This window comes from Paramormyrops kingsleyae, chromosome 20 (genome assembly GCF_048594095.1).
Source record: "Paramormyrops kingsleyae isolate MSU_618 chromosome 20, PKINGS_0.4, whole genome shotgun sequence".
In the NCBI taxonomy this organism is placed as follows: domain Eukaryota; kingdom Metazoa; phylum Chordata; class Actinopteri; order Osteoglossiformes; family Mormyridae; genus Paramormyrops; species Paramormyrops kingsleyae.
Genome location: NC_132816.1, coordinates 20,393,964 through 20,411,852, shown reverse-complemented (window position 1 = coordinate 20,411,852; position 17,889 = coordinate 20,393,964). Strand labels below are relative to the sequence as shown.

Genomic DNA, 17,889 nt, shown 5'->3' with positions numbered 1-17,889 from the left:
ATACATTAAAGCACCGTCACAAATGGATAATTTCAGATCACACCGGAATTAGCTTTATAAAATCATTTTATAACTGTTCCTTGTTTTTATGTTACTTATTTGCATATAATGCACAAAAGGTGACCTGACCAGGTAATGAGGCAAGCATTTATGTAGCCAATAAAATGAGTAGAAGATCCCAGACATTTGTGACTCACATAGGAATTTTGAGAGCAGTACAGACAGCTCTCATAGGCCCTTCTCCTTGATCTCTGAGGATTCTCACTATGCGCTCCACAGCCAAATAAAAGGAATTCCATCTTGTTGCATTGGGCTGTACCAGGTGAAGCTTACAATGCTTCTCGACGGTCTCTGCAGCAGTAGTAGACCTTGAACTCTTATTCCAGAGAGCCTGGGACTTAGAGAAGGGTGACCTTGAGAGTTTCCTGTAGGCCTCTGCCCTGTTTGCACTCTCAACATCCACTGTGGAAACCAAATTCAGCAAATGACAGGCTTTGATGGTGCTTTGGCAGTAGGTACTGAAGGCCATCATCTTCAGCCATAATTGCATCAACATCAACAAATTTCACTTCTGTCTCTTCATCATCAGAGCAATCATCTTCATCAGTTGCTTTTTCCTCAGTTGCCTCTTCAGCGGCGTCGTTTTCTTCTAGTCCGAACTCACGAAAAGCTTTAATAAAATTTGAACCATTGTCAGTTGTGGTTCTGACTATTTTCTGACGAATTTCATACTCTGTGTGTATGTCATTCATTGCACCTGCCAAAGCATCAAATATATGAGGACCCTTTAACCGATTGCATGCAAGAGCAACAGAATGGCTCTCAAAACTGCATGGATCCAGCCAATGTGCTGTTACACCGATGAAACTCCTCCTTCTCCCAGCAATCAGTTGTTGTGGCAACGTATGAAATCTTCCTCATTGCTTCTTTCACTTGTTCCTTCATGATTGCTGTGGCTGCATCAATCTTGCGCCGCACTGTAGATGGAGACATTACCACACACTTTGGCTGCAAATCCAGGACAAGATTTGGAATGAAGGCTGTTCAACGAGAGAGAAGGGCTGGAGACCTTGAACTACGAAGCGGAGTACAGCGTTATCCACTGTTTTCTGAGAGATTTGTCTTGTTTCTTCAAGCTTCATTTTTTTGACATTTGAAGATGTCCCAAATTCAGTTTTTCTTTTGCAGGCAACCCTGGCTAGTTCACAGTATTTCTGCAACTGACATCCATGCTTCCTCTATAAAAGACAGTGAATAATGTCACAGTTAATAATAATAATAATAACTAGAAACTGCAGGCAGTTACTGAAGGGTCCAAAGGGTATGACAAGTAGGACAGGTAGGACAGGTAGGACAACAGATGGTTTGAGTAGAAGGTAGAAATCAGGATGGAGATTGTTGAGTGTCCGTCTAACAGGTCAGGAAATGTAGGACAGAATGTAGGACCCTGTGGTGTAGTGCCTGAACCTGACTGAATGTAATGTTTTGGTGAGATAGTCTGAGTAGTAGGTAGAAATCAGGATATAGACTAGTTAGTATCGGTCTAACAGGTCAGCAAATGCAGGACAGAATGTAGAACCCTGTGGTGGAGTGCCTTAGCCTGACTTAATACATGTTTTGGGTCAGATGGCCTGACTAGTTGGTAGATTTAGGGACCTTCATACCTGGTCTGGTAAGTGTAGATATTACATAGTTGCTTTTTTATACTGCCTGTGTAAACATAGGCTGTGTTGCATATTCTTAACAAAGTGCTGAGTTGCGGGAGTGTGACATGTAACAGCAGTAATATCATGCTGTATGCTATTCTAGGATGTATATTTAGACAGGAGAAAGGCTAAAAGTATTGAAGGCATTATTGAAATGGAGCGCTGACTCCACCTGCTGGCCAATTTATTATAAAATTGTAATTGCTGTAGTGTACACAGCCTGAAGAAAGATTAAAGTTTGAAAGATTTGTAAAAGTCAAATGGCAGGAGAATATAAGCAGATTAAAAATATGGACTTAGATGAAGGTTAAGGTGATTAATATTTTAATTTTTAAATAAACAATAAGCAGATTTCAGCTGCATTAACCAAGGTTGGTCTTAGACATATTATGACAGTGGCTGTAGTGCCCCCGTTTGACTGATTGCCACCAAACTTGGAAGGTCTTTTGCAGCTTGGCTGAGGCAGTCTAGTAACACAGCCGTGCATCAAATTTTGTGAGGATTGGATGAAGCATGCCAGAGATATAGCTATTTGAATGAAATAGGCATGGAAACAGTGTGGCCAGCAGGTGGAGTCAGCGCTCCATTTTAGAAATTGTATTCAATACTTTCAGGCCTTCTTATGTGTAAATTAAGTCTGATAATGTTCTATGAGGCAAATTGGTGAAAAATGAAAGTGAATAAAAAATATGGACTCAGGTGAAGGGAAAGGTAACAATTCTTTCAAGGTTTTATGAGAAATAAGGACATTTCAGCTGAATTTGCTAAGGTGGGTCTTAGACATATATGGACAGTGGCTGTAGCGCCCCTGTTTGACCGATTGGCACCAATATTGGAGGGTCTGTCTGAGGTCCCTTACTACATTAGGCCGTCAAATTTGATGAGGATTGGCTGAAGCACGGCTGAGATTCAGATGGTTGATTGAAATGAGCATGGATATGGTGCAGGTTTGTTGTAGCTGGTGGCCATAGCATACAGGTCAAGATATTTTTATGAATTATCCATAAGGGCAATGTCCTGATTGATGTACTACCAGAATGACCTACTTGGGCTGGATATTGTAGAAGTTACAGTAATATGTTATTTATTAAGTTATTAAACATCACAAGGGAATGAAAATGACTATCATTGGGCATTGCATATGTCTTGATTTGGCATGACTCACAGAACTGGCAGTACAAAATATTTTAACCAGTAATATGTCACTAGAACAGAAATGAGATAAATGTAAGTTGAACTGATTTTCAAGGTTTATACAGACATGTTATATTGTTGTAGCGCCCCCGTTTGACCGATCGGCACCAAATTTGGAGGGCCCTTCCGGACTACTATTCTACAGGATATATTAAAGTTTGGTGATGATTGGCTGAGGCAGGCCTGAGATATAGCTGTCTGATTGAATTGGGCATGGCACCTGTATGGTTTGTGTGTGGCTGGTGACTATACCTCATGGAAAGTTTATGATTTTTTTATGAATTATTTATTATGACTGTCTCCTGATTTAAATGATACCAGATTTGTGTAGGTTTGGTGAAAATCCTAGGAGGTTAACGAAATGTCTTGTTTTCAGACCAATATGAATTATGCAAAAACGCAAAGATGCAGAAGCAAGTTCTACATGTTGTTTGATTTGGCATGTCGTACTTAATTGACCGGGCAACAATTAGACTGCCATAACAGGATGGAGATTTAGCGTAGCTCTAATGTGACAGGAGATGTAGGGCAAACCGTAGAGGAGGATACTAAAAAGTCAGACAGAACTACAGGTCAGCAGATGTCAGACAGAACAGAACTTGTTTAGGTCAGATGGTTTGAGTAGAAGGTAGAAATCATGATGTAGATTGTTGAGTGTCGGTCTAACAGGTCAGGAAATGTAGGACAGAATGTAGAACCCTGTGGTGTAGTGCCTGAACCTGACTGAATGCATTGTTTTGGTCAGATGGTCTCAGTAGTAGGTAGAAATCAGGATATAGATTAGTTAGTATCGGTCTAACAGGTCAGCAAATGTAGGACAGAATGTAGAACCCTGTGGTGGAGTGCCTTAGCCTGACTGAATGCATGGTTTGGGTCAGATGGCCTGACTAGTTGGTAGATTTAGGGACCTTCATACCTGGTCTGGTAAGTCTAGATATTACAGAGTTTTCTTTTTTATACTGCCTGTGTAAACATAGGCTGTGTTGCATATTCTTAACAAAGTGCTGAGTTGCGTATTGTGACATGTAACAGCAGTAATATCATGCTGTATCATATTCTAGGTTATACATTTAGACAGGAGAAAGGCTAAAAGTATTGAAGGCATTATTGAAATGGAGCGCTGACTCCACCTGCTGGCCAATTTATTATAAAATTGTAATTGCTGCAGTGTACACAGCCTGAAGAAAGATTGAAGTTTGAAAGATTTGTAAAAGTCAAATGGCAGGAAAATATAAGCAGATTAAAAATATGGACTTAGATGAAGGGAAAGGTGATTAATTTTTTAATTTTTAAATAAACGATAAGCAGATTTCAGCTGCATTAACCAAGGTTGGTCTTAGACATATTAGGACAGTGGCTGTAGTGCCCCCGTTTGACCGATTGCCACCAAACTTGGAAGGTCTTTCTGAAGTCTAGTAACACAGATGTGCGTCAAATTTTGTGAGGATTGGATGAAGCATGCCAGAGATATAGCTATTTTAATGAAATGGGCATGGAAACAGTGTGGCCAGCAGGTGGAGTCAGCGCTCCATTTTAGAAATTGTATTCAATACTTTCAGGCCTTCTTATGTGTAAATTAAGTCTGATAATGTTCTATGAGGCAAATCGGTGAAAAATGAAAGTGAATAAGAAATATGGACTCAGGTGAAGGGAAAGGTAACAATTCTTTCAAGGTTTTATGAGAAATAAGGACATTTCAGCTGAATTTGCTAAGGTGGGTCTTAGAAATATATGGACAGTGGCTGTAGCGCCCCCATTTGACCGATTGGAACCAAAATTGGAGGGTCTGTCTGAGGTCCCTTACTACATTAGGCCGTCAAATTTGATGAGGATTGGCTGAAGCACAGCTGAGCTTTAGATGGTTGATTGAAATGAGCATGGATATGGTGCAGGTTTGTTGTAGCTGGTGGCCATAGCGTACAGGTTAAGATATTTTTATGAATTATCCATAATGGCAATGTCCTGATTGATGTACTACCAGAATGACCTACTTGGGCTGAACATTGTAGAAGTTACAGTAATATGTTATTTATTAAGTTTTTAAACATCACAAGGGAATGAAAATGACTATCATTGGGCATTGCATATGTCTTGATTTGGCATGACTCACAGAACTGGCAGTACAAAATATTTTAACCAGTAACATGTCACTAGAACAGAAATGAGATAAATGTAAGTTGAACTGATTTTCAAGGTTTATACAGACATGTTATGTTGTTGTAGCGCCCCCGTTTGACCGATCGGCACCAAATTTGGAGGGCCCTTCCGGACTACTATTCTACAGGATATATTAAAGTTTGGTGATGATTGGCTGAGGCAGGCCTGAGATATAGCTGTCTGATTGAATTGGGCATGGCACCTGTATGGTTTGTGTGTGGCTGGTGACTATACCTCATGGAAAGTTTATGATTTTTTTTATGAATTATTTATTATGACTGTCTCCTGATTTAAATGATACCAGATTTGTGTAGGTTTGGTGAAAATCCTAGGAGGTTAACGAAATGTCTTGTTTTCAGACCAATATGAATTATGCAAAAACGCAAAGATGCAGAAGCAAGTTCTACATGTTGTTTGATTTGGCATGTCGTACTGAATTGACCTGGCAAGAAATGTCGATTGTAGGCTTCACCGTTCTCGAGAAATAGGCAGAAATGCAAAAGTTGTCACTGTTGCGCCCCCATCTGGCCGAGTGAGGTGTCCTTTACAGTTTAGGCAGAGGGTCAGAGCACAAATGTATCACCCAAATTTGATTTAGATTGGTCATTGAGAAGCCTGTGAAATGCCTGCTTGATTTTGATTGGCTGATGGCGGCCACTCTTTAAGGAATAATTACTGCCATTGTAGGTGACTGACCACAGGCTGCTTCCTAGTACATATCTACCAAATTTCAGTTAGATTGGCAAAGGCAGTCAGGAGATATTGCCAGTTTTTAGTTGTAGCGCCCCCTATTGACGAAATGCGGCCCGCCTCGGACCGTGTCCCCAGAATGGTGTAGGGAGGTAGCATTTCAAATTTGGTCAAGGTAGGCCAAGGCACGGCCAAGTTATAGCCGTCAGACCAAAACGGGCCAAATTTGGACATTGTTTGGGCGTGGCTAATGGCCGTAGGATATAAAAATGTCTGAATTTTGTGGATAATTCTTGATCAGCAGAGAATTCTGATTCGTCTGACACCTCATTTGTCTGATTTGGTAGGACAAGCCAGGACTTTAAGGAAAAAGTAGGATTGGCAAATTATGCAAATTAGCAAAAAATCTAAGTAGGCGGAGCTTCATAGTCCAAATGGCAAGTTGGTAGGGCTTTGCTGTCTGTATATGTAGAACAAAGAATTTCGATTGTAGGTCTAACAGGACAGGAGATATCGACCGAAACGTGTTGGGGGGCGCTAAGGCGCCCCCATCTGGCTGGCAGGACTGGGTAGGACAACCTGAGTAGTGGGTAGGAATTGACATCATCTGACCAAGTTTGGTTGGTCTAGCTCTTACAGTTTAGGCTGTACATTCAGTTTTAGGGCAGAAAAATAATAATAATAATAATAACTAGAAACTGCAGGCAGTTACTGAAGGGTCCAAAGGGTATGAAAAGTAGGACAGGTAGGACAAGTAGGACAGGTAGGACAAGTAATAGAGCAATAACGGCAGAGGACTGGTGACCAGGGTAGTAGAAAGTCAGACAGAATTAGACTGCCATAACAGGATGCAGATTTAGTGTAGCTCTATTGCGACAGGAGATGTAGGGCAAACTGTAGAGGAGGGTACTAACAAGTCAGACAGAACTACAGGTCAGCAGATGTCAGACAGAACAGAACTTGTTTCAGTCAGATGGTTTGAGTAGCAGGTAGAAATCAGGATGGAGATTGTTTAGTGTCGGTCTAACAGGTCAGGAAATGTAGGAAAGAATGTAGAACCCTGTGGTGTAGTGCCTGAACCTGACTGAATGCATTATTTTGGTCAGATGGTCTCAGTAGTAGGTAGAAATCAGGATATAGATTAAATATTATCGGTCTAAAAGGTCAGCAAATGTAGGACAGAATGTAGAACCCTGTGGTGGAGTGCCTTAGCCTGACTGAATGCATGGTTTGGGTCAGATGGCCTGACTAGTTGGTAGATTTAGGGACCTTCATACCTGGTCTGGTAAGTCTAGATATTACAGAGTTGCTTTGTTATACTGCCTGTGTAAACATAGGCTGTGTTGCATATTCTTAACAAAGTGCTGAGTTGCGTAGTGTGACATGTAACAGCAGTAATATCATGCTGTATCCTATTCTAGGTCGTACATTTAGACAGGAGAAAGGCTAAAAGTATTGAAGGCATTATTGAAATGGAGCGCTGACTCCACCTGCTGGCCAATTTATTATAAAATTGTAATTGCTGCAGTGTACACAGCCTGAAGAAAGATTGAAGTTTGAAAGATTTGTAAAAGTCAAATGGCAGGAAAATATAAGCAGATTAAAAATATGGACTCAGATGAAGGGAAAGGTGATTAATATTTTAATTTTTAAATAAACAATAAGCAGATTTCAGCTGCATTAACCAAGGTTGGTCTTAGACATAGTAGGACAGTGGCTGTAGTGCCCCCGTTTGACCGATTGCCACCAAACTTGGAAGGTATTTCTGAAGTCTAGTAACACAGATGTGCGTCAAATTTTGTGAGGATTGGATGAAGCACGCCAGAGATATAGCTATTTGAATGAAATGGGCATGGAAATAGTGTGGCCAGCAGGTGGAGTCAGCGCTCCATTTTAGAAATTGTATTCAATACTTTCAGGCCTTCTTATGTGTAAATTAAGTCTGATAATGTTCTATGAGGCAAATTGGTGAAAAATTAAAGCAAATAAAAAATATAGACTCAGGTGAAGGGAAAGGTAACACTTCTTTCAAGGTTTTATGAGAAATAAGGACATTTCAGCTTAATTTGCTAAGGTGGGTCTTAGAAATATATGGACAGTGGTTGTAGCGCCCCCGTTTGACCGATCGGCACCAAATTTGGACGGCCCTTCCGGAGTACTATCCTACACGACATATTAAAGTTTGGTGATGATTGGCTGAGGCATGCCTGAGATATAGCTGTCTGATTGAAATGGCCATGGCACCTGTATGGTTTGGGTGTGGCTGGTGGCCAGCGATTATTGCGGCTGGTGTGGCTGCTTCCCAGCGATTATTAATTGCTTTTATAAAACCAAGACCTAAATGAGAATGATACTAAAAAAACATTAGCATAACTTAAACCATCTAAAAACAGAAAACAGCAAATCGTCAACAAACTACAATTAAAAAGATGTGCCGTCAGACAATATTACAGATATTCTTACCTCTTGCAATGCCAGCAGCAAAATCTAAAAGACAAGCCTTGCAATGGCGGACACCGGAAAGCGGTCACGTACGGCAGCCAATCAGAACCGTAAAAACATGTCCCCCTTTTGGCGAATGTCTACTGAGCACAAACAAAATGTCCGCCACAGAAAGGCGTCTTCGCCGCTATGTAAGGGATAATGTACAGTCAGCCGGTAGTTATCGCAGAAATAAGCCCCGACAGTGTGATCAGGACCCGACGCGAAGCGGAGGGCCTTGTATCACACTGAAGGGGCTTATTTCGCGATGACTACCGGCTGCCTGTACATTATACCGCTTATTACACAGCTATTTGTCACATAAGGAAAAAACCTGGACATCAATATAAATTTGAAACATTTTATTGGCATATTTGTTTTAAATTAGCATTTTTACCCTTCCGCGAAACGATATAGTACCACGTGACCATGCGTTATTACTTTGGAGAGGTTATTTGAAAAGAACGAACCTGCAAATGTCTCAACTGACCAATCAGAATCAAGCATTCCAGAGAGCCATGTAATAAGCCGAATTAATGCTTAACCAGTTTATCCCTTTATGAAGTTAGTTTAGTCTAAATTAATAAATTCAACAGACTTAGCTCTTAAAGCATATAGCAGCAAACCTTTAACATACAACTAAAAACACCTTCGGCTGACAAAGAGCATATGATAACCTAGGCTGACCAGATAATCCATGTCAGGGAGGACACTTTAAGCTACTCCAGGTTTTACAAACTACTTTAAAACTGAAAGGCACCTGTGTTTGGCTAAATAGCTCACTTCTTCTTGTGCTTTGACTGGTTTGATTGAAAAACTCATCCAGCTGTTACACATTAACATTAGTGGCATATGCATGATTATAGGAGACTGATCAATCAGCACACAGCAAGAATTCGGTGCTTAACTGAGATCCAGGTCCTTTTAATTTAAATGGTATTTTACAAATCCTGTCCTAGCTCAATGTGTCCTCCCTGACATGGATTATCTGGTCACCCTAGATAACCCAATTAAAAAAGTAATAAAGTACAACTCCGACACTGACCAAAAAGCAATCATTTGCGTGCCGTTTGCGGTAAATCCCTTGTTGTAAACAATAACTACTAATCGAATTTTAATAACACAGAAGGATTCAAACATCGCCTGGCTGTTTCAGAATGCTTCGTTTTTGCTTAACCCGATAACATGTCTTATTGTAGGCAGTCCGGGCTAAATGTTAGTAAACGAAAATAAAGTTTATTTATTTAAAACTGAGGTACGCCTATCTAAAATCCAACAACAAGCAATCCAGCGAAAGAGGAAATGCTGCTTTCTGAAACTGACCCCAGCCGTTCGTAAAACTATTTATATTCATGGCTATATTTCACTGTTTGTCCGCTTTTTAGTCTTCACCGAGTAGGCCTATAGTCAATTAAACCGCAGATAATACCTAAGTAATAACAGGCGCTCTAAAACTACTAAAACGTTAAAACTGGACTGCATTATGCGTCTAGTTTCGGTCGCAAACCTACAGTCGATTTGTACGACAGACACGCGTATTTAATAAATGCTTCCCAGCGATTATTAATTGCTTTTATAAAACAAAGACCGAACTGAGAATGATACTAAAAAAAACCTTAGCATAACTTAAACCATCTAAAAACAGAAAACAGCAAGTCGTCAACAAACTACAATTAAAAAGATATGTCGTCAGACAATATTACATATATTCTTACCTCTTGCAACGCGACCAGCAAAATCAAAAAGACAAGCCTTGCTGTGGCGGGGGAATGTGGTCACGTACGGCAGCCAATCAGAACCGTAAAAACACATCCCCCTGTCGGCGAATGTCTACTGAGCTTAAACAAGAGAAAGGCGTCTTCGCCGATATGCCGAATTAATGCTTAACCAGCTTATCCCTTTATGAAGTTAGTTTAGTCTAAATTAATAAATTCCACAGACTTAGCTCTTAAAGCATATAGCAGCAAACCTTTAACATACAACTAAAAACACCTTCGGCTGACAAAGAGCATATGATAACCCAATTAAAAAAGTAATAAAGTACAACTCCGACACTGACCAAAAAGCAATCATTTGCGTCCGTTTGCGGTAAATCCCTTGTTGTAAACAATAACTACTAATCGAATTTTAATAACACAGAAGGATTCAAAACATCAAGATTTCAAACATCGCCTGGCTGTTTCAGAATGCTTCGTTTTTGCTTAACCCGATAACATGTCTTATTGTAGGCAGTCCGGGCTAAATGTTAGTAAACGAAAATAAAGTTTATTTATTTAAAACTGAGGTACGCCTATCTAAAACATTAAAACTGGACTGCATTATGCGTTTAGTTTCGGTCGCAAACCTACAATCGATTTGTACGACAGACACGCGTATTTAATAAACGCTTCCCAGCGATTATTAATTGCTTTTGTAAAACCAAGACTGAACTGAGAATGATACTAAAGAAACCTTAGCACAACTTAAACCATCTAAAAACAGAAAACACCAAATCGTAAACAAACTACAGTTAAAAAGATCTGCCGTCAGACAATATTACAAATACACTTACCTCTTGCAACGCCAGCAGCAAAATCTAAAATACAAGCCTTGTATAGCGGACACCTGGAAGCGGTCACGTACAGTACGGCAGCCAATTAGAACCGTAAAAACACGTCCCCCTGTCGGCAAATGTGTGTCAATATGTTGTAATTACATATTCTAAACTACAAACATTTTCTGATATATTAGACTGTGAAACTAACATATTTGGCAAGCTTGTAATAAGTGTAGTCTAACAAAATACAATTAAGCAAATCGCCTGCACTGTTCATTAGCTCAGAAAATGCGGGCTTTGACACAATTTAATGTTATGAAAATGCGCTATACAAATGAACAGTATATTTTCATGAGAGGTCGATTTGGCTACATACAGTATGTATATGCTCTCCTCTCAATAAATAGAACATTTTAAATCATAATGAAGTTCACAAACAAACATTCCCATAGTACGATTTGCCTTTAAACCCAAACAACTTCAAAAACATGAAACATTCACAGTCAATTTGACGTGGTTTTACTTTATAACACATAAAACACAAACCAAAATACAACCGAATTCGCCCTTCTCATGTAATACAAACTGTCATGTCACAAATAAATAGGTCAAACAAGAAGTAATGTACAGTACAATTAGTAGTCCCATACTACTGCCATTTACACAAACTTTATACAAAAAACTTCAAAACTTCACGCTCACAGCAACAGTAATGTACAGTACAAGTAGCCCTATACACCTGCTATTTACACAAACTTTATACAAAAAACTTCAAAACGTCACGCTCACAGCAACAGTAATGTACAGTACAAGTAGTCATATACTACTGCTATTTACACAAACTTTATACAAAAAACCTCAAAACTTCACGCTCAGACTGTCAGAGCAACACAACAAACATATTAAACTAAAAACAGAACACGCTAATACAAAACAAACTACTCCGGCGAGTCATCACATCTCTAGCTAGACGAAGGGACTGCGCTATCTGCAATGTCTACAATAGAAGAAACGTTGCATTCGTCGTCAAAAGAGAACTGAAGGCATTCCTCAAAAAGAAGATGCTCTTCAATAGCTTCCTCTTTGTCCATTAATGATGTTATATTCCGTCGTTTTAAATAGTCCACCAGAGTACAGTGTCCGACAGTCAATGTATAATCTGCGCCGTCATCATTTTTCACTTTTAAAGTTCCGCGTAATACTTTTGAAAATGCCCCCGATTTCTGCAGCATCCTGCAGCTCTGGCATCGTGCAAACCTGCTCTGGCTGTCCCAAGTATCCTGCCGGCTTCCACACAGGGCACACTTCAGGCTTGCCTTAATCTCAGCTCCACATATGGAAGCCTTCACCGTCACAACCGATTCCTCTTCTTGTACAGCGTCCGCGTCTCCCACATCCAAATCGCAGATCTTCTCAATCATGCTCTCTACGGTTGTTGTTAGTTCCACTTTCCCTTCAAAAACTCTAGTCGAAAGCTCCGTAAAGACGTAAGATGAGTCAACCTCCACGTCATGGATCAGTCTCTCCCAAACGCAAAGACTCATCTGGGCAGTTCCATCAAAGACTGTGAATCTCTTCACCTCTTTGTCGCTGCCTCTAATGCTTACAGTTTTCTGCAATGACGCTGCCACGACCTTGGCTTTCACCAAAGGCACCTATAGGAATGAACACCAGTCATTACTTTTCTAAACTTCTCATCCAGAAATAGCGAAATTTTACAAAAGGTGTACATTGTCATTGCAAACTTATTCTTAAACGCACCTTCTTGCCTGCCGGCAGAGCTGTGACATCAACCAGTGTCTGCCTAACGGGTGCTGCAGGTTTCCGAAAAGGAAACGTCACCTTCGTTACAGACAGCTCGGTCAACTGGTTCCCCATCACGTCGAAGTCAGACGTGCCTTTAAAACCTACCAAAAAAAAAAAAAAACCAACAGACATTAATACATACTCAGTAACAACCATGTCCTGGAAAACTGTGCTCTGTAAAGCAATACTTACTCAAAGCCTTTCTGACATGTGTCAGGCGTATTGCCGTGCCATTATCTGAAGCTTGGCTGAACAGCGCACGCTTTCTCGGACTGAAGATGGTCACATCGTGAAATTCTTCACGTCCAGTCTGTAGTACAGCATTAAAAAAACCTCTGTTTTTAGTGGTGAATTTTAATGCTGAGATAGAGTGGATATAGCCACTGACTACGTCTGTGTCCATCCTCATTTTCTTCGCTGGAGTCTCCATGTCGAAAAAGCAATTAGAAAAACATGCAAAACACCCCAATATATATACTGCTGGGACATGCCATTAACCTCCCCTTATTACACGACTCTCTGGAATGCTTGATTCTGATTGGTCAGGTGAGACATTTGCAGGTTTGTTCTTTTCAAATAATAACCGCTCTTTTCAAATAATAACCGCTCCAAAGTAATAACGCATAGCCGCTACTACTTGTATGTTTAAAATGTTAGTCACGTCGTACTATATCGTTTCGCCGAAAGATAAAAATGTTAATTTAAAACAAATATGCCAAGAAAATGTTTCAAATTCATATTCATATATTGTCTCGTGTAGAGTTAATGTTGTCTACACTGACTATAATTTATGTTTTTGTATTTGGGTACATATGTTTGTTCCTTATTTTATTTTTCCTTATTTATATAATTCTCTATGTCCGACATGGGGACTGCACCTAATTTAGTTGTACTTGTTACAATGACAATAAAGTTATTCTGATATTCATGTCCAGTTTTTTTCCTTATGTGGCAAGTAGCCATGTAATAAACTGGATAATGTACAGGCAGCCGGTAATTATCGCGAAATAAGCCCCGACAGTGTGATACAAGAAGCGGAGAGTCTTGTATCACACTGAAGGGGCTTATTTCGCGATAATTACTGGCTGCCTGTACATTATCCCTTACTTACACGGCTACTTGCCACATAAGGAAAAAAACTGGACATGAATATGAATTTGAAACATTGGCGTCGGGTCCTGATCACACGGTCGGGGCTTATTTCGCGATAACTACCGGCTGCCTGTACATTATCCCGCTTATTACACGACTCTCTGGAATGCTTGATTCTGATTGGTCAGTTGAGACATTTGCAGGTTCGTTCTTTTCAAATAATAACCGCTCTTTTCAAATAATAACCGCTCCAAAGTAATAACCCCTAGCCGCTACTACTTGTATGTTTAAAATGTTAGTCACGTTGTACTAATTATCGCGAAATAAGCCCCTTCAGTGTGATACAAGAAGCGGAGGGTCTTGTATCACACTGAAGGGGCTTATTTCGCGATAACTACCGGCTGCCTGTACATTATCCCTTACTTACACGGCTACTTGCCACATAAGGAAAAAAACTGGACATGAATATGAATTTGAAACATTGGCGTCGGGTCCTGATCACACTGTCGGGGCTTATTTCGCGATAACTACCGGCTGCCTGTACATTATCCAGTTTATTACACGGCTACTTGCCACATAAGGAAAAAAACTGGACATGAATATCAGAATAACTTTATTGTCATTGTGACAAGTACAATGAAATTAGGTGCAGTCCCCATGTCGGACATAGAAAATTATATAAATAAGGAAAAATAAAATAAGGAACAAACATATGTACCCAAATACAAAAACATAAATTATAGTCAGTGTAGACAACATTAACTCTACACGAGACAATATATGAATATGAATTTGAAACATTTTCTTGGCATATTTGTTTTAAATTAACATTTTTATCTTTCCGCGAAACGATATAGTACGACGTGACTAACATTTTAAACATACAAGTAGTAGCGGCTATGCATTATTACTTTGGAGCGGTTATTATTTGAAAAGAGCGGTTATTATTTGAAAAGAACGAACCTGCAAATGTCTCAACTGACCAATCAGAATCAAGCATTCCAGAGAGTCGTGTAATAAGCGGGATAATGTACAGGCAGCCGGTAGTTATCGCGAAATAAGCCCCTTCAGTATGATACAAGACTCTCCGCTTCTTGTATCACACTGTCGGGGCTTATTTCGCGATAATTACCGGCTGCCTGTACATTATCCAGTTTATTACACGGCTACTTGCCACATAAGGAAAAAAACTGGACATGAATATCAGAATAACTTTATTGTCATTGTAACAAGTACAACTAAATTAGGTGCAGTCCCCATGTCGGACATAGAGAATTATATAAATAAGGAAAAATAAAATAAGGAACAAACATATGTACCCAAATACAAAAACATAAATTATAGTCAGTGTAGACAACATTAACTCTACACGAGACAATATATGAATATGAATTTGAAACATTTTCTTGGCATATTTGTTTTAAATTAACATTTTTATCTTTCGGCGAAACGATATAGTACGATGTGACTAACATTTTAAACATACAAGTAGTAGCGGCTATGCGTTATTACTTTGGAGCGGTTATTATTTGAAAAGAGCGGTTATTATTTGAAAAGAACAAACCTGCAAATGTCTCACCTGACCAATCAGAATCAAGCATTCCAGAGAGTCGTGTAATAAGGGGAGGTTAATGGCATGTCCCAGCAGTATATATATTGGGGTGTTTTGCATGTTTTTCTAATTGCTTTTTCGACATGGAGACTCCAGCGAAGAAAATGAGGATGGACACAGACGTAGTCAGTGGCTATATCCACTCTATCTCAGCATTAAAATTCACCACTAAAAACAGAGGTTTTTTTAATGCTGTACTACAGACTGGACGTGAAGAATTTCACGATGTGACCATCTTCAGTCCGAGAAAGCGTGCGCTGTTCAGCCAAGCTTCAGATAATGGCACGGCAATACGCCTGACACATGTCAGAAAGGCTTTGAGTAAGTATTGCTTTACAGAGCACAGTTTTCCAGGACATGGTTGTTACTGAGTATGTATTAATGTCTGTTGGGTTTTTTTTTTTTGGTAGGTTTTAAAGGCACGTCTGACTTCGACGTGATGGGGAACCAGTTGACCGAGCTGTCTGTAACGAAGGTGACGTTTCCTTTTCGGAAACCTGCAGCACCCGTTAGGCAGACACTGGTTGATGTCACAGCTCTGCCGGCAGGCAAGAAGGTGCGTTTAAGAATAAGTTTGCAATGACAATGTACACCTTTTGTAAAATTTCGCTATTTCTGGATGAGAAGTTTAGAAAAGTAATGACTGGTGTTCATTCCTATAGGTGCCTTTGGTGAAAGCCAAGGTCGTGGCAGCGTCATTGCAGAAAACTGTAAGCATTAGAGGCAGCGACAAAGAGGTGAAGAGATTCACAGTCTTTGATGGAACTGCCCAGATGAGTCTTTGCGTTTGGGAGAGACTGATCCATGACGTGGAGGTTGACTCATCTTACGTCTTTACGGAGCTTTCGACTAGAGTTTTTGAAGGGAAAGTGGAACTAACAACAACCGTAGAGAGCATGATTGAGAAGATCTGCGATTTGGATGTGGGAGACGCGGACGCTGTACAAGAAGAGGAATCGGTTGTGACGGTGAAGGCTTCCATATGTGGAGCTGAGATTAAGGCAAGCCTGAAGTGTGCCCTGTGTGGAAGCCGGCAGGATACTTGGGACAGCCAGAGCAGGTTTGCACGATGCCAGAGCTGCAGGATGCTGCAGAAATCGGGGGCATTTTCAAAAGTATTACGCGGAACTTTAAAAGTGAAAAATGATGACGGCGCAGATTATACATTGACTGTCGGACACTGTACTCTGGTGGACTATTTAAAACGACGGAATATAACATCATTAATGGACAAAGAGGAAGCTATTGAAGAGCATCTTCTTTTTGAGGAATGCCTTCAGTTCTCTTTTGACGACGAATGCAACGTTTCTTCTATTGTAGACATTGCAGATAGCGCAGTCCCTTCGTCTAGCTAGAGATGTGATGACTCGCCGGAGTAGTTTGTTTTGTATTAGCGTGATCTGTTTTTAGTTTAATATGTTTGTTGTGTTGCTCTGACAGTCTGAGCGTGAAGTTTTGATGTTTTTTGTATAAAGTTTGTGTAAATAGCAGTAGTATATGACTACTTGTACTGTACATTACTGTTGCTGTGAGCGTGACGTTTTGAAGTTTTTTGTATAAAGTTTGTGTAAATAGCAGGTGTATAGGGCTACTTGTACTGTACATTACTGTTGCTGTGAGCGTGAAGTTTTGAAGTTTTTTGTATAAAGTTTGTGTAAATGGCAGTAGTATGGGACTACTAATTGTACTGTACATTACTTCTTGTTTGACCTATTTGTTTGTGACATGACAGTTTGTATTACATGAGAAGGGCGAATTCGGTTGTATTTTGGTTTGTGTTTTATGTGTTATAAAGTAAAACCACGTCAAATTGACTGTGAATGTTTCATGTTTTTGAAGTTGTTTGGGTTTAAAGGCAAATCGTACTATGGGAATGTTTGTTTGTGAACTTCATTATGATTTAAAATGTTCTATTTATTGAGAGGAGAGCATATACATACTGTATGTAGCCAAATCGACCTCTCATGAAAATATACTGTTCATTTGTATAGCTCATTTTCATAACATTAAATTGTGTCAAAGCCCGCATTTTCTGAGCTAATGAACAGTGCAGGCGATTTGCTTAATTGTATTTTGTTAGACTACACTTATTACAAGCTTGCCAAATATGTTAGTTTCACAGTCTAATATATCAGAAAATGTTTGTAGTTTAGAATATGTAATTACAACATATTGACACACATTCGCCGACAGGGGGACGTGTTTTTACGGTTCTAATTGGCTGCCGTACTGTACGTGACCGCTTCCAGGTGTCCGCTATACAAGGCTTGTATTTTAGATTTTGCTGCTGGCGTTGCAAGAGGTAAGTGTATTTGTAATATTGTCTGACGGCAGATCTTTTTAACTGTAGTTTGTTTACGATTTGGTGTTTTCTGTTTTTAGATGGTTTAAGTTGTGCTAAGGTTTCTTTAGTATCATTCTCAGTTCAGTCTTGGTTTTACAAAAGCAATTAATAATCGCTGGGAAGCGTTTATTAAATACGCGTGTCTGTCGTACAAATCGATTGTAGGTTTGCGACCGAAACTAAACGCATAATGCAGTCCAGTTTTAATGTTTTAGATAGGCGTACCTCAGTTTTAAATAAATAAACTTTATTTTCGTTTACTAACATTTAG

The 17,889-nt window shown here is 39.7% G+C and overlaps 2 protein-coding genes and 1 long non-coding RNA gene across 3 annotated transcripts in view; 1 reads left to right on the top strand and 2 right to left on the bottom strand.

Moving 5' to 3' along the window:
* The window catches only part of LOC111848432 (uncharacterized), a 64,975-nt gene that overhangs the window by 929 nt on the left and 46,157 nt on the right, over positions 1 to 17,889 (bottom strand). The window contains exon 2 of the long non-coding RNA XR_002839305.2: positions 198 to 1,238. This is a non-coding gene — a long non-coding RNA (uncharacterized lncRNA). The remainder of the gene's footprint in view (positions 1 to 197; positions 1,239 to 17,889) is intronic.
* Positions 11,261 to 13,544, bottom strand: LOC140581358 (uncharacterized). Its single transcript, XM_072703909.1, has 3 exons — positions 12,763 to 13,544; positions 12,526 to 12,671; positions 11,261 to 12,419 (listed from the first exon to the last, which is right to left on the bottom strand). Exons 1-3 carry the CDS (start codon positions 12,998 to 13,000, stop codon positions 11,727 to 11,729), a joined length of 1,077 nt encoding a protein of 358 aa, XP_072560010.1. The 5' UTR covers positions 13,001 to 13,544; the 3' UTR covers positions 11,261 to 11,726.
* On the top strand, positions 14,777 to 17,088 carry LOC140581349 (uncharacterized). Its single transcript, XM_072703866.1, has 3 exons — positions 14,777 to 15,595; positions 15,685 to 15,830; positions 15,937 to 17,088. Exons 1-3 carry the CDS (start codon positions 15,358 to 15,360, stop codon positions 16,627 to 16,629), a joined length of 1,077 nt encoding a protein of 358 aa, XP_072559967.1. The 5' UTR covers positions 14,777 to 15,357; the 3' UTR covers positions 16,630 to 17,088.